Source organism: Bubalus bubalis, chromosome 12 (genome assembly GCF_019923935.1).
Source record: "Bubalus bubalis isolate 160015118507 breed Murrah chromosome 12, NDDB_SH_1, whole genome shotgun sequence".
Lineage (NCBI taxonomy): Eukaryota > Metazoa > Chordata > Mammalia > Artiodactyla > Bovidae > Bubalus > Bubalus bubalis.
The window spans coordinates 101,763,211-101,778,363 of NC_059168.1; the positions used below are offsets into that span (position 1 = coordinate 101,763,211).

General features: G+C 39.6%; 1 protein-coding gene across 10 annotated transcripts in view; it reads right to left on the minus strand.

Annotated features, from left to right (window-relative positions):
• Positions 1–15,153, minus strand: part of SETX (senataxin) — a 104,258-nt gene that overhangs the window by 37,395 nt on the left and 51,710 nt on the right. For all 10 annotated transcript variants that reach the window (XM_044926478.2, XM_044926477.2, XM_044926473.2 and 7 more), the window contains 7 exons: positions 14,152–14,251; positions 10,539–10,712; positions 8,275–8,507; positions 7,106–7,273; positions 3,606–3,762; positions 980–1,081; positions 676–791 (listed from right to left, as the gene is read on the minus strand). In XM_044926478.2, coding sequence (XP_044782413.2) covers positions 676–791; positions 980–1,081; positions 3,606–3,762; positions 7,106–7,273; positions 8,275–8,507; positions 10,539–10,712; positions 14,152–14,251 — 1,050 coding nt within the window. The remainder of the gene's footprint in view (positions 1–675; positions 792–979; positions 1,082–3,605; positions 3,763–7,105; positions 7,274–8,274; positions 8,508–10,538; positions 10,713–14,151; positions 14,252–15,153) is intronic.

A 15,153-nucleotide genomic window follows, 5' to 3' on the forward strand; every position in this document is an offset into this window, starting at 1 on the left:
GATGCTGGGAGGATTACAGGCAGGAGGAGAAGGGGACGACAGAGGATGAGATGGCTGGATGGCATCACCGACTCGATGGACATGAGTTTGGGTGAACTCTGGGAGTTGGTGATGGACAGGGAGGCCTGGAGTGCTGCAATTCATGGGGTTGCAGAGTCGGACACGACTGAGCAACTGAACTGAATTAGATAAATTCTTTTTTTTTGACCACACAGTGAAGTATTTGGGATCTTAGTTCCTCAGCCAGGGATTGAACCTGTACCCCCTGCAGTGGAAAGCTCAGATTCTTAACCACTGGACCACCAGGGAAGTCTGATAAATTCTTAATACTGTATTTAAGATGCAGATCTGTCCAAGGTATTGTAGGTTGGCTCTTCCTGTCTGCCTAGCAGGCCAACCCCTGGTACATCATTTACATGTTACCAACTGCTGCTGTCTTCAGGCTACAACAGCAGAGTTGAGTGGCTAAAAGAGACTCTACATAGGCCTGTAAAGTCTAAAATATTTACTATCTGGTCCTTTAAAAAAAAGTTTAACTCCTAATGTAAAGATACCATTTTTGTATACATCTTTTACACAAATTATATACTATTTCACAACAAAAGAACAGCATCAAATACTCAACTAGTTTATCTATGAGCTGTTATAAACACTGATCAAGAAATGTTTAGATACCTGCGATTCCCTTCCACCTCGGCATAAAGCACGCTGGCGGGAAAGTTCATCAAGTTGACGATCAAGAAATTCCTTTCTTTTGTGCATCTCCTGAACATGAGACGGTAAGTCTTTTTCTTTAAAGAAAATAAAAAGACAAAGAATTGCTCATTCTAACAAATATACACATATTCACACACAATGAGAAGGAAAACTAGCTTTCAAAATCAGACTATTTTTAGGGTCTCCAAATTACCTTTAATGCCCAAGCCAACTATACAACAAGAAAAAAATAAATTAGTATATACCTTTATTGCATACTTACTCATTCTGTGGTTAACTTGACTGTCCAAACTGAATCTTAGGACCTCATTATTAATAGACTTTTCTGGACCTAGACGTACTAAATTTATATCTCCACAGTTTCCTGTTGATAAAAGTCACACAGAGATTAGTAAGAACACTGCCAATCTCTGTACATAATAACTGTTTTTTAGCAAAATATTAACAATCAGAGAAGGGAGCTAACATGAACTATTAATCAACCAGACATCTGGAACTGTGCTAAAGGCTCCACATATATCCTTTTAGATAAAGCTTCATAAAAACCCCTAAAAGGCAAGGATTTATTTCCGCCTAATAAAAGCTACTGCTGCTGCTGCTAAGTCGATCCAGTCGTGTCCGACTCTGTGCGACCCCATAGACGGCAGCCCACCAGGCTCCCCCGTCCCTGGGATTCTCCAGGCAAGAACACTGGAGTGGGTTGCCATTTCCTTCTCCAATGCATGAAAGTGAAAAAATAAACTGAAGTCGCTCAGTCGTGTCCAACTCCTAGCGACCCCAAGGACTGCAGCCCTCCAGGCCCCTCCGTACACAGGATTTTCCAGGCAAGAGTACTGGAGTGGGGTGCCATTGCCTGGGGTTGCACAAATAGTATACAGCAGAGATGAGATTCTATTACACTAATGTTCCTCAAACTATGTTCTATTCAACAATCCATGGTAAAATTCGTTTGGAAAATGGCTGAGTTAAAAATAAAACAGATTTCTTAACCTCAGGATATTTCAAAGATGAAGATGTTTATCTTTTAATACATGTCTGAATTCCCCAAATGAAATCTTTTGGGACCACCAATCAAATCCTTTTCTGTAGAATAGTCAGAACCAAGGTTCTAAAACTCTGCTCCACATCACAATGCCACCTCAGGATCTAAGGGACAGAAGGTGCTGGAAATTCTGGTAATTTCAAAAACTGTCAGCATCATTTAAACTGGTTTACTAACCGCATTTTTAATTCTAGGTTAGTACACTCAGGTATTATTTAGTCTAAAAATCTCCCACTGCTTCACTGAACTAAATAAATAACATCAACCAAGCAGTGTTTATTAGCACCTATCCCAACCTAACATGTCATGTACTTGCTTGCTGTTTCCTTTCACTGAATCCCAAGCCCCAGAGAATCAGGTTTTGTTTTGGTCACTGCCTAGAACAGCTGCTGGCACACAGTAAATACAATAAACGTGCTGAATGAATAAATTAACAATTTATTATACAGTTGTCTACATGTATCTGTATTCCTAGTTCAGCTCCTTCTTCTAAATTTGAAGCCATCTTCTCTGGCCAACATTTACTCGAAAGTTTCAAAACTGCTAAGTTGATTATCTGCCAGAAAGGTGATGAGATTTATACCCACTCTAAGCACCTCAAAATGCTCCAGAAATTAAAACAGAATCCTTTAAATTGCAGGGTGAGCTCAGAAGGATGTAAAAGAAATTCCTAGGGGCGAAAAACAGAGAAAGGTGAAAACCAGATATGAAAGCCCCTGAGCTGCTGTGGCTTCCCTGGAGGGAGAAGGATGAGAGCCGATCACTGTCCAGGTGCTGAGGTGTTGGGTTTTTTAATTCACATACAACAAAACACAAGGATTTAAAAATTAGCAAAAGTCACTCAAATGCAGAAAACTTGAATAAATCAACAATTAAAGACATTCAGCAGACAAAAACTTACCCATCTGTCAAAAAACAGACCAAAAAGTAAAAAGAGAACAACAAACACCAAAACAATACTAAAAACAGATTAACTTTCAAGGGACAGATAATCACTTACACAAAACATTGCAAATAAATGTCTGTATAAAATTCAGCACCCATTCATAAAAAAAAGCTAATGAAAAACGGACTTCTTTAACCCAATAAAGGGTATATACCAAATCCCACAAATATATATATCACATGCATTGGGAAAAAAAAAAAAAGTACTGAAAAATAATGAAAAAAGCTCTCTTTACTGACAGAGATGTCATTTTCTAACCGAAAAAGTTAAAAATCCAACCTAGACCCGGCATTTGTCTCAACTTCATCCAGCCTTGTCCTGTTGTCAATGGACACCTGAAAAAGTGCTTATTACTCCTCCTCAGGAAAAGGAAAGTGAAAACAGCACCCTGCCCACTGTCTGGGCACTGTTCTCAGTGTGGGATCTGACACCACCACTTTCTAGAAGGATCTGGCACTATCTAGAAGATGCACAAATCCTTCAACCCAGCATTTTCACTTCTAGGTGTATACACGCTGCTGCTGCTGCTGACGCTAGACCAGCGCTTTTATGAGGCACACTTCACATTGTACTGAAAGCAGTACACTCACACTTCACCAGTAAAATAGGTTTCACAGAATACTACTTACCCCCCTCATTAACTATGCTCTAATCTTTTCTGTTTCCCTCTGTTCTGTTCTATCTTATGTAAGTATGCTGGTTCTAATCTCCCTAAACTGATTTCACAATCCAGTGACTGGTCACAAGCCACACTGTGAGAGAAGCACTGTCCTGGAAGGCCACATGAACGAAATTCGGGAGATGTCAATAAGCCAGAACTGGCTCACTTTTTGTCATTCAAAGCTCCCCACACTAAACACTGAAAACAAAACAAATTAAAAGCCTACATAAATATCATACCCATAGGATTCTTCTTGTCTTTACACTTTTCTTTGAATTCAATGATAATTTTTTTCATAAGTTCATCAACAGCTGCATTGGAAGGTGCACATACGAGGACACGGTTTTGCTTGATTTTGGCGTTGGAGTTTTCATCTGAACACCCCCTCCTTTGGTTCTGCAATTTGCATCAAACAAAAAGTCCTGATGAGTTCTATTACACAATGTTATAGTTCTTTCCTACTTTCACATATATTCAAAAGTTCCTATAATAAAAATAAAAAGCACCTGCATCTTCAGTTCAGTTCAGTCACTCATTCGTGTACGACTCTTTGCGCCCCATGTATCACAGCACGCCAGGCCTCCCTGTCCATCACCAACTCCCAGAGTTCACCCAAACTCATGTCCATCGAGTCGGTGATGCCACCCAGCCATCTCATCCTCTGTCGTCCCCTTCTCCTCCTGCCCCCAATCCCTCCCAGCATCAGTCTTTTCCAATGAGTCAGCTCTTCGCATGAGGTGGCCAAAGTACTGGAGTTTCAGCTTTAGCATCATTCCTTCCAAAGAAATCCCAGGGCTGATCTCCTTCAGAATGGACTGGTTGGATTTCCTTGCAGTCCAAGGGACTCTCAACAATCTTGTCCAAAACCACAGTTCAAAAGCATCAATTCTTCAGTGCTCAGCTTTCTTCACAGTCCAACTCTCACATCCCTACATGACCACTGGAAAAACCATAGCCTTGATTAGACGGACCTTTGTTGACAAAGTAATGTCTCTGCTTTTGAATGTGCTATCCAGGTTGGTCATAACTTTCCTTCCAAGGAGTAAGCATTTTAATTTCATGGCTACAGTCACCATCTGCAGTGATTTTGGAGCCCCAAAATATAAAGTCTGATGCTGTTTCCACTGTTTCCCCATCTATTTCCCATGAAGTGATGGGACCAGATGCCGTGATCTTCATTTTCTGAATGTTGAGCTTTAAGTCAACTTTTTCACTCTCCACTTTCACTTTCATCAAGAGGCTTTTTAGTTCCTCTTCCCTTCCTGCCATAAGGATGGTGTCATCTGCGTATCTGAGGTGATTGATAATTTCTCCTGGCAATCTTGATTCCAGCTTGTGCTTCTTCCAGCCCAGCATTTCTCATGATGTATTCTGCATAGAAGTTAAATAATCAGGGTGACGATATACAGCCTTGATGTATTCCTTTTCCTATTTGGAACCAGTCTGTTGCTCCATGTTCAGTTCTAACTGTTGCTTCCTGACCAGCATACAGGTTTCTCAAGAGGCAGGTCAGGTGGTCTGGTATTCCCATCTCTTTCAGAATTGTCCACAGTTTATTGTGATTCACGCAGTCAAAGGCTCTGGCATAGTCAATAAAGCAGAAATAGATGTTTTTCTGGAACTCTCTTGCTTTTTCTATGATCCAGCAGATGTTGGCAATTGGATCTCTGGTTCCTCTGCCTTTTCTAAAACCAGCTTGAACACCTGGAAGTTCACAGTTCACGTATTGCTGAAGCCTGGCTTGGAGAATTTTGAGTATTACTTTACTAGTGTATGAGATGATGCAATTGTGCGGTAGTTTGAGCATTCTTTGGCATTGCCTCTCTTTGGGATTGGAATGTAAACTGACCTTTTCCAGTCTTGTGGCCACTGCTGTTTTCCAAATTTGCTGGCATACTGAGTGCAGCACTTTCACAGCATCATCTTTCAGGATTTGAAAGAGCTCCACTGGAATTCCATCACCTCCACTAGCTTTGTTCATAGTGATGCTGTCTAAGGCCCACTTGACTTCACATTCCAGGATGTCTGGCTCTAGGTCAGTGATCACACCATAGTGATTATCTAGGTCGTGAAGACCTTTTTGTACAGTTCTTCTGTGTATTCTTGCCACCTCTTCTTAATATCTTCTGCTTCTGTTAGGTCCATACCATTTCTGTCCTTTATTGAGCCCATCTTTGCATGAAATGTTCCCTTGATATCTCTAATTTTCTTGAAGAGATCTCTAGTCTTTCCCATTCTGTTGTTTTCCTCTATTTCTTTGCATTGTTCTCTGAGGAAGGCTTTCTTATCTCTCCTTGCTATTCTTTGGAACTCTGCATTCAGATGCTTATCTTTCCTTTTCTCCTTTGTTTTCGATTCTCTTCTTTTCACAGCTATTTGTAAGGCCTCCCCAGACAGCCATTTTGCTTTTTTGCATTTCTTTTCCATGGGGATGGTCTTGAACCCTGTCTCCTGTACAATGTCACAAACCTCCATCCATAGTTCATCAGGCACTGTGTCTATCAGATCTAGTCCCTTAAATCTATTTCTCACTTCCACTGTATACTTATAAGGGATTTGATTTAGGTCATACCTGAATGGTCTAGTGATTTTCCCTACTTTCTTCAATTTCAGTGTGAATTTGGCAATAAGGAGTTCATGATCTGAGCCACAGTCAGCTCCTGGTCTTGTTTTTGCTGACTGTATAGAGCTTCTCCATCTTTGGCTGCAAAGAATAGAATCAACCTGATTTCGGTGTTGACCATCTGGTGATGTCCATGTGTAGAGTCTTCTCTTGTGTCGTTGGAAGAGGGTGTTTGCTATGAGCAGTGCGTTCTCTTGGCAAAACTCTATTAGCCTTTGCCCTGCTTCATTCCGTATTCCAAGGCCAAATTTGCCTGTTACTCCAGGTGTTTCTTGACTTCCTACTTTTGCATTCCAGTCCCCTATAATGAAAAGGACATCTTTTTTGGGTGTTTGTTCTAAAAGGTCTTGTAGGTCTTCATAGAACCGTTCAACTTCAGCTTCTTCAGCGTTACTGGTTGGGGCATAGACTTGGATTACTGTGATATTGAATGGTTTGCCTTGGAAACGAACAGAGATCATTCTGTCGTTCTTGAGATTGCATCCAAGTACTGCATTTCAGACTCCTGTTGACCATGAGGGCTACTCCATTTCTTCTAACGGATTCCTGCCCACAGTAGTAGATATAATGGTCATCTGAGTTAAATTCATCCATTCCAGTCCATTTTAGTTCGCTGATTCCTAGAATGTCAACGTTCACTCTTGCATCTTACACTGATACTAAAAACTTACTACTGTGAACAGCTCCATCCCAATACAAAATAAAAAGTTTAAAAAAATTACTCAGTCATAAAATTTTATCGTTAACTTTTCTGAGCCTTACCTTATTATACACTGATTTTATTCAATACCCAATCCAACCAAAACGCAGCCCAGGGATAGATAAATTCAGGATGGTCTCCTGGTATCAGCTATGGCCACTAACAAAGCCAGAAGACCACCATTCTAGCCCTCAGGAGTTACTGCACCCAAAATAATATTTTCTGCCTTTTTATTTCTTATAATCTTCTCCATCTCTGCTAACCCTTTATCTGATACGGTTCCACAGAGTATCAAAAGATACACACAAGTGAAGGGGGAAAAAGGCACTTTAGTACTTAATCACACATTAGTTAAATCTAGTGACATGAAATGACATATTCAATTAAGAACGCTGCTGCCCTCACAGACACTTCACCTCTGTCAGCAGGCGGTATAGGATGCCAACAATGGTTTTTGATTTTCCTGTTCCAGGTGGTCCATGAATCAGACAGATCTTGGCAACTGATGGGGAGTGTTTCACCATGGCACATGCAGTTTCTATCGCTTTCTTCTGGTCGTCATTGAAATCTTTTAAGTAGGCAACCTATATGAAAGACATTAGTGAGAATGACTTTTTCTTCCTGTGGTGGCCCAGGAAAGCTAGACAGTGGAAAAATCTTTGTAAACTGCTCCTGTCCTTCATCAGACAGAAGCTTTATGATCAGGCAAGACTCCAAAATGACCTTTAATCTAAGAAGCGCATTCACTACTGGAAAGAGTCACTTACAAGTATGTACAGGCTTCAGTCCATCTATAAATAAAACAATATTTTTATTTGTGATTCTTACAAAGATCACGAACTGTTTTGTACTCTTCTTTTTATTTATTCTCTGATTCTTCCCATTTTAGTCAATTCTCTCCCTAGACAGTAAAACCATTCCAAGACTTTCTTTCCTAACACAAGTGACAGAGTGGAGAGGATCTTGGTTCAGCTCCGAGTCTACACCTCAGTTTCACTCTCAAGCTATGTTTCCAAACTCACCTCTCCGGACTTCAGCCTCCACCGATTTTTATATAAATCTCGGATCCCTTAGAAGGTGAGAACTGAATGAGAAAACACACATGGAAGCCCGAACACAAGGAAGGGGTTCAAATAACAATTCTTTCCATTCACCTGTCTCTGTGTTAATTTCCTGGAACTTATACACAATTTTATAAAGAGAAATATCCATTCACACAATACACTTTGTCTTCAAACCGGCAACAGTACCAAAAGCTCCACTGGTCATTCAAATGCAAAATTCATTCCATTAAACCTATTCCTACTTACTCCTGCATTTTAACCACCTAAAAAGTAGGATGTTCACCTAACATTTTAATGTTGTTCTTCAATCATATTTTCAATTCCTTATTGCACTCTATCTTCTTCCTGAGGTAAGCTAACACAAAGACATACTTAATAACATTAAAGAAAACTAGGCACTAAAAATTTCACTGGGCATACACTGTGACTAATAAGTCTTTGCTGTGGACAAAGAACATGATGCTTTAACGTTGTGACATGAAATGTTCTGACTTTCCCTGTATCAAATGGTCATCACTCACAATTCTCTCAGATGTTGCAGTTAGTAAATCTTTTGTACAGAAGTCCATGGGGTTTGGATTCAGAATGGCTCTGGCCAGTTGGTTCCGACCACTCAGCAAAGACATGGCTTTCAACTTCCTTTGTGTAGTCACCAGAGAGCTGATTACAAAGCATTTCACGAGTTCATTTAAATTGACTGGTAAATTATCTTGAGTCTGGATGGAAACCGAACACTCAAATTTCCCATTATGCACTGTTACCAAGATAGAGAAAAAGCAATCTCGGTTACCAGTGAATGCAAGGTGTCCAGTTAAAAAGGTTATTCAGAACAAAGTGTTTTATAACATGTTTTCTACACATCATTCACATAATTTACTCAGTGAAGGTAAATTACTATTTATCTACTGAATGGCTCCTACAAACCAGGCAACATTGCTATCCTTGGGAGGCTTATTTTTTAGGAGGCGGCGGCAGGTAAACAAACATGCCAGGTGATGGTAGTAGCATGAAGAGTGCAGAGGAGGGATGAGGAAGTGAAGAGGGATGTGAGCGAGTGTTATGCAGACAAGAGGGTCAGGGAAGACCCTCCTGATAAGATGACATTGGGCGTGGTCTTAATACAATGAAGCCATGTTGATAACTGGAAAACTATGCTATAGGCAGAGAATCAGCAACCGCAAAGGCAGCAGGGTATCTGGATTATTGAGGAACAGAGAGAAGGCTGGTGTGCTGGGAGGAAGCGAGCTCAAAGCCTGAGAAACTACTGGTGGCTACTCTTCACAGGGCTCTGCAGTATGACTCTGAGTCAGGTCAAGGGCTACAGGACAGCTCTGTGTAGGGAAGGGACCTGCTCTAACGCCCACATTAAAAGAATCACTTATGGTGAATGAAGAATACACTACAATGGGAAAAGCAAAAAGACCCCTTAATCCAGGTGAATCCAGGTGAAAGTGAATGGTCCTGTGGGCCAGGATGTAGTGGGAGAGGTGGGGCCAGGATGGAGGATATACTGCAAAGGATGGGCCAGTAACAGGACTTCCTGACAAATTGGTTGGAGCCTGTGAGGGAGAGAAAGACTCCAGCATGACTCTGAGGTCTGGGGCTGAGTAACTGGGAGAATGGAGGTTCTGCATCCTATGATGGGAAAAGCTGAAGCAACAGCACATCAGGCAGTAAATCAAGGGTTTCTTTTTGGAGTAGATTTTAAATGCCTAATAATCTCCAAATGGAGATGGCAGAGTATTAGATACATGAAGAGCTCAGGGAAGGAGGCCACCTTTGAAACAGAACTCTGGCAAATGTAGCCACCTGTCAGAGTCAAAAGCACAGACAAAGCTATGTATCCCCACAGCTTCTCTTCTACACGCATCCTACATGAAGAGCTGAGCTGTGCTCACACGAGAGTAAACACAGCACATCAGTTACGACGCGGCACACTACTCAACTCCAACAGCTCTGTTGCTGTTTATAAGATCTAACGCAAAAAGGTGAAGGAATAATGAAATCATATTCTTTTCACATAAGAGAGACTAAAAAAAGCAGCAATGTCAAAAGGGCAGCCTGGCATATATAAAGAATGTGGACTTCTCAGTCAAATAAAATTAGGTTTCAATTCTGAACCTACCATTTAATACTAAGGGTGACCTTGGATAAGTTATTCCACATCCCGACCTCTGATATCCCAATAAGCAGGGAACAACTAATTCTGCTTTGCAGGGCTCTGGGAAAAGATAGTAAATGTGCACAGGAAGGACAGGGCACACTGTGTGGCACATAGTTGGTACTCCTTAAATTCAAGCTAACATTATTTCTGTTATGCTCCCTTAGGGAGAGAAGCCCCTACAACACAATGGAGGAAAGTGACAGAAGCAGTAAAGCCCTCAAGGTGCCTTACAGTTAGTTACATCTTTGGTCTGCTCATTAATAATTAGCCAGAAAACCAAAGCTGGAATGTGATTTAACAAACAGATGGCTTGCAAATTATCTGTTTTATAACAAACACTAACAGATGAAGAAATTTACTAGAAGGAGAAGAAGACATTACAAAAGAACACTTTTAAATCTGAAGTCTAAAGCAAGAAATACTGGGCCTTTTCCAGCTGAGTCTAGAAAATCTAAGAGGTCTTGGAAAGGTAAATAAATCATCAACCTCACAAACACAAGTCTGATAAATGTACACCAGCTAAATGTACAGCAAATACATGGCTGGTAAAGCCTAATATAGAAGGAAATGAGAAGACAAGTTTCTGACAGACTTCTCTACAGAGTCTCACTAGGTACTCACTGACTGAAGTGCGGCGGAATTTATGAACATAGCCACAATAATATTCACAGGCATCTTCCAGGTGACTCCACTCCAAATCTTTCTTCTCCTCATTGAGTCTTTCAGGAACCAAAAACACCAAATCATTTTCCCTTGGATGAAGCTGTTTAGCTAGCTCACATTCCTCAAGATAAACTGTAAAACAGTAAGAAGTCAGCATTTATTCTAACAGAATAAATTTACATAAGATTAACTAAAGGATATTAAACCCTTGTACTAAAGAGTTCAAGCAAGTAGCGTACACACTTCAAAAATGATGGTCTAAGCCAGTGGGAATTCTCAAATATTGATCACAGAGTATTATACAGTTTTTCTTAAAAATTTACTGCTACAACACCAAAATAGATGAAGTCATAATATTCAAAAGGAGCTAATAAATTTCCTTTCCTTGAAACTTACCTTGGTTTTTAATCAAAAAATTCTCACTTTTGTGCTCTACTTTCAAAATCCCCAGAGAAAACCTGGAAACAAATATCCAAGTGCATACAAGCATTCTGAGCCTACTGGTGGCATTTCAAACAAGGGGAAAGGACAGCAGTAAAATAAATGGGGCTGGGAAAACAGCACGCTCTAATTAAAAAGTTTAGTACCAACTTTGCCAATTTTCAACAAACTTCAACATTTTTTTTCCTCTAAAACTTACATAGGAAGGCAAAGGGACAAGAATAGCCGATGTACTCATAAGGCAAAACAAGCTAAGAGGACTTGTTTACTAAAACTTATTCTAAAGCTTAACTAATCAAGCAACGTGACATGGGCACTGAGGTAGGCAAATGATCCAATAGAGAAAGGCATCCAGAAAATATCAGTGCATTAAAAAGCCACTAGATTTATGGCAAACATGGCACTATAGACCATGAAGAAAGGATAGTCTTTTCAATTAACAGTAGTGGGATAATTACATCTCCATTAGGGGAAAAAAATGAAACATGGCCCCTACATCTTACTCATGCACAAAATTGATTCCAGGTTGACAAAACAGTGAAGCCTCTAGAAAAGGGATTGGTAAACTTTCTGTAAAGAGCCAGATTTTTCTTTGCAGGCCACATATGGAATCTGCTACATATTCATCATCACCATCTTTTTTTCAAAACCTTTTAAAAATATACAAAAACTTTACTCTAGGGCAATATAAAAACAAGATATGGGGTAGATGTGCAAGCTGTTGTTTGCTGGCACCAGTTCTAGATGTTAAGATAATATATTTATGATGTGCAGCAGGGAAAGGTTTCTTCAATGAGTCATAGAGCATTCCATAAAAAAATATACAAATGCATTTGTTATGCTAAAAATAAATTCTAAACAAGAATTTTAAAGACATCTCTATGAGAGTCATAATGCAAGCCAAAGTGGGAGAACGCTTTACATCCAAATTATACAAAGAACTCGCTACAAATCAGTAAGAGAAAGACAACAGAAAATGAACAAGTCTTTTGGCTTCCCCAAAGAGGTTACTTAAACATATACTAAATATGTAAAAAGGGGTCAAGTTCATTGATAGCAAAATAAAACCACAAATGGCCATCAGTACGCACACGGTAACAGGTTAAATTAATAGCACAATCGATACAAATGTGTTGGTATAAACATGGAACAATGTGACTTCCATACACTGATGGGGCTGCATAATTTCTGTATAAACTGGCTTGGCATTATCTACTTCAGTTGAACTCATACAACTCATTTCAGGAGACAAGACTACAAAAATGCCCTCACATGACACTAGAGACACATGAATGACCACAGTGGCATTATTCATAAAATGCTATGCGTAAAAGAGTTATTAACATAGCAGGCCTGAGGCTTCTTCTGTCCTTAGAAAGCTTACAAGTTGCCCCCCTCCACTGGCATCTAAGAACTTGGATTTCCAGACAGTTCTCATTCACTGATGACAGTGGTGCACTGCATCTAACCTGTTTGCCAAATTCTTTCTCTATGGTTTATGTCAAACACCCATTTTGCTTCTGGAAAGTTATGAATCTGGAATGGGCAGAGGGTGTTGCAGACATTGAATCCCTCAGTCTCCCTGGTAGGTAACATGTCACATGTATTGTCACACCTGACTAGTGGGACAATTAAGTGCCTGTTGTGTGACTCCACTGGGAAAGGACTCTTGAAGGTTGCTCCTGGTCTGCTTTAGACTTCACCCATGTGCTTAGTCCCCTTTGCTAATTTTATTTTGTATCCTTTCACAATAAGAAGTCACAGCCATGAGCATGAATATAATTCCTGTGAGTTGTCCTAGTGAATCTCTGAACCTGGGGTTGGGCTTGTGGACTCCTGATACAAAAGAAGACCATCAGACCAAAACTGATGGAAAAAATGCCCATTAATGGGAATTCCCTGGTGGTCCAGTGGTTAGGACAAGCCACATGGCTTGACCAAAAAATAAAATAACAATCTCCATCAACGGTAAAACTGTGATGTAGTTATACACTGAAATAATACCACAGCAATGAAAACAAGTACTGAAGATACACACAAAATTGATGAATTACACACATGTTAAATGAAAGAAGTGAGAAACAAGGGAAAAGACTATGTGATTCTATCACATAATCAAGATAAGTGGCAGATAAATCAGTTACTTAAATATTAAAAAGAAATATAAAATTACTACAAGAAAACATGAAACTATTTAATTTCTAAAACCAAAATTTGAACAGTAAAGTTTATGAACATAAGAAGATAAAAACTGCCTCAAAAACCAAATGTGAAACTGAACGCAAATAATGAAACTAAAAAAAGAGTTACAACAAATGCACACAAATAAGAAGAAAAAAAACTCCCTAACAGAAAAATGACAAATGGTATGCAGAGACAATTATGTGACCCTTTTCTACCCCCAAGAATATAAAAGACCACTGAAGATTTGGGGACAAAATGTATAACCTCAAATGAGATACAGTTCCCATGTAAAACGGGAAAAGTTTAAACTAGCAAATGAGGAGAGATACATTCTTATGTTAGATGTGACAATGGAATTCTTTTTGGTAGACAGAGGCAATATGAATCAAGTCTTAAAATGCCTACACTGTGATCCAGGCAAAAGGATTTATTCAGTGTAATAGTGAAAAACCATAAACAATATACACATCTAACTAGAAACTAGTTAAACAGAACTATGGAACATGCTAACAACAGAATAATTACAAATACTGAAAAGACATTTACAACAGATTAAATGAAAATAAGTCAAATGTAAGCTTCGTGAAGGCAGAATTTTATGTTCTCATCCCAGCTACATATCTGGCATCTAGAATCACACACTATCAGGCAGTACACAGTCAATAAGTATTTGCTGAGTTAAGTAAATTACAAAAGTCACAAAATAGGTAAAATAACCCTACCCCCCTCACCACCTCCCCACACTTCACACAGATGAGGAGCAAGTCTAGCAGTAATATATGCACTACTAATTATCCTCGTTAAGTAAGACTTTAAACATATTCTACATAAGATTCAATTTAGGAAACCTATAGCCCAGAAAATTCAAACAATTATCCTGTTCCCTCAAAAGAAATCTCTCCAATTATTACATGACACAGTGCAAGTTACTTAAGAAAGAACTTACCCACAAACTCCCAGTATTTTTTATAATCATCAGGAAATTTTCGTAAATGCAACTGATAGAATTTCTCTTTGTTTGGAGAACTGATCCATTCCTGTGCCACCTTAGCAAAGCAAAAAAAGCAAATTAAGAAAGCAAAGACATCTGAAAATTTTTCCAAAGTAAGCAACAACAAAATCCAGAACCTAGAAATCCCAGGTGACAGAAATAGTAAAAATTAACTTAGGACTTATGGTTTCCAGCTTGGCATGTATGGAACTTAAAAATCACCAGTCCATCCTCACAAGTATAAAGAGACAAAAAGGTGGATACAGACAATGAAGACTTAGCAGAGCAGAAACCCTTAAGCAGAAACCTCCATGCCAGGAAGAAAACCTGAACTGGATTTGACAAACTGCTGGAGGCTCAGTCTAAACAACTCTGAATGCTTAAAATCTCTAGGGTGACCCAGTCATAAGGGATATCCCACACTAGAGTTTCACATCTAGGAGCTCTAATAGGCTCCCACAGTAAATGTGGGAGAAAATTTCCTGTGTCCTTTGGTGGGGGAGAGGGAGTGGATATAGCAGTGTTGAGGGTTAGGAATTTTAGAACCATTTTAAATTACATCAGAGTATTCTGACCTTTCAAAATAATTTTTCACTGGAGGATAATTGCTTTACAATGTTGTGGTGATTTCTGCTGTATAACCACCTGAATCATCTATTAAATATATATCCCTTCCTTCTTCAGCCTCCCTCCCACCTCCATTCTAACCTTCTTAACATGGCTTTGATCTATACAAAAACTATTTTGCCAGAGCAAAACTCGCTGGATAACAACGGGTGAGATGGCTGGATGGCATCAACAACCTGATGGACATCAGTCTGAGCAAGCTCCAGGAGTTGATGATGGCCAGGGGAGCCTGGTGTGCTGCAGTCCATGGGGGTCAGAGTCGGAGACAACTAAGCAACTGAACTGAACTGAAACTTGCTAGGCTTTTATCAGAGCCTAACCTACTTGGGG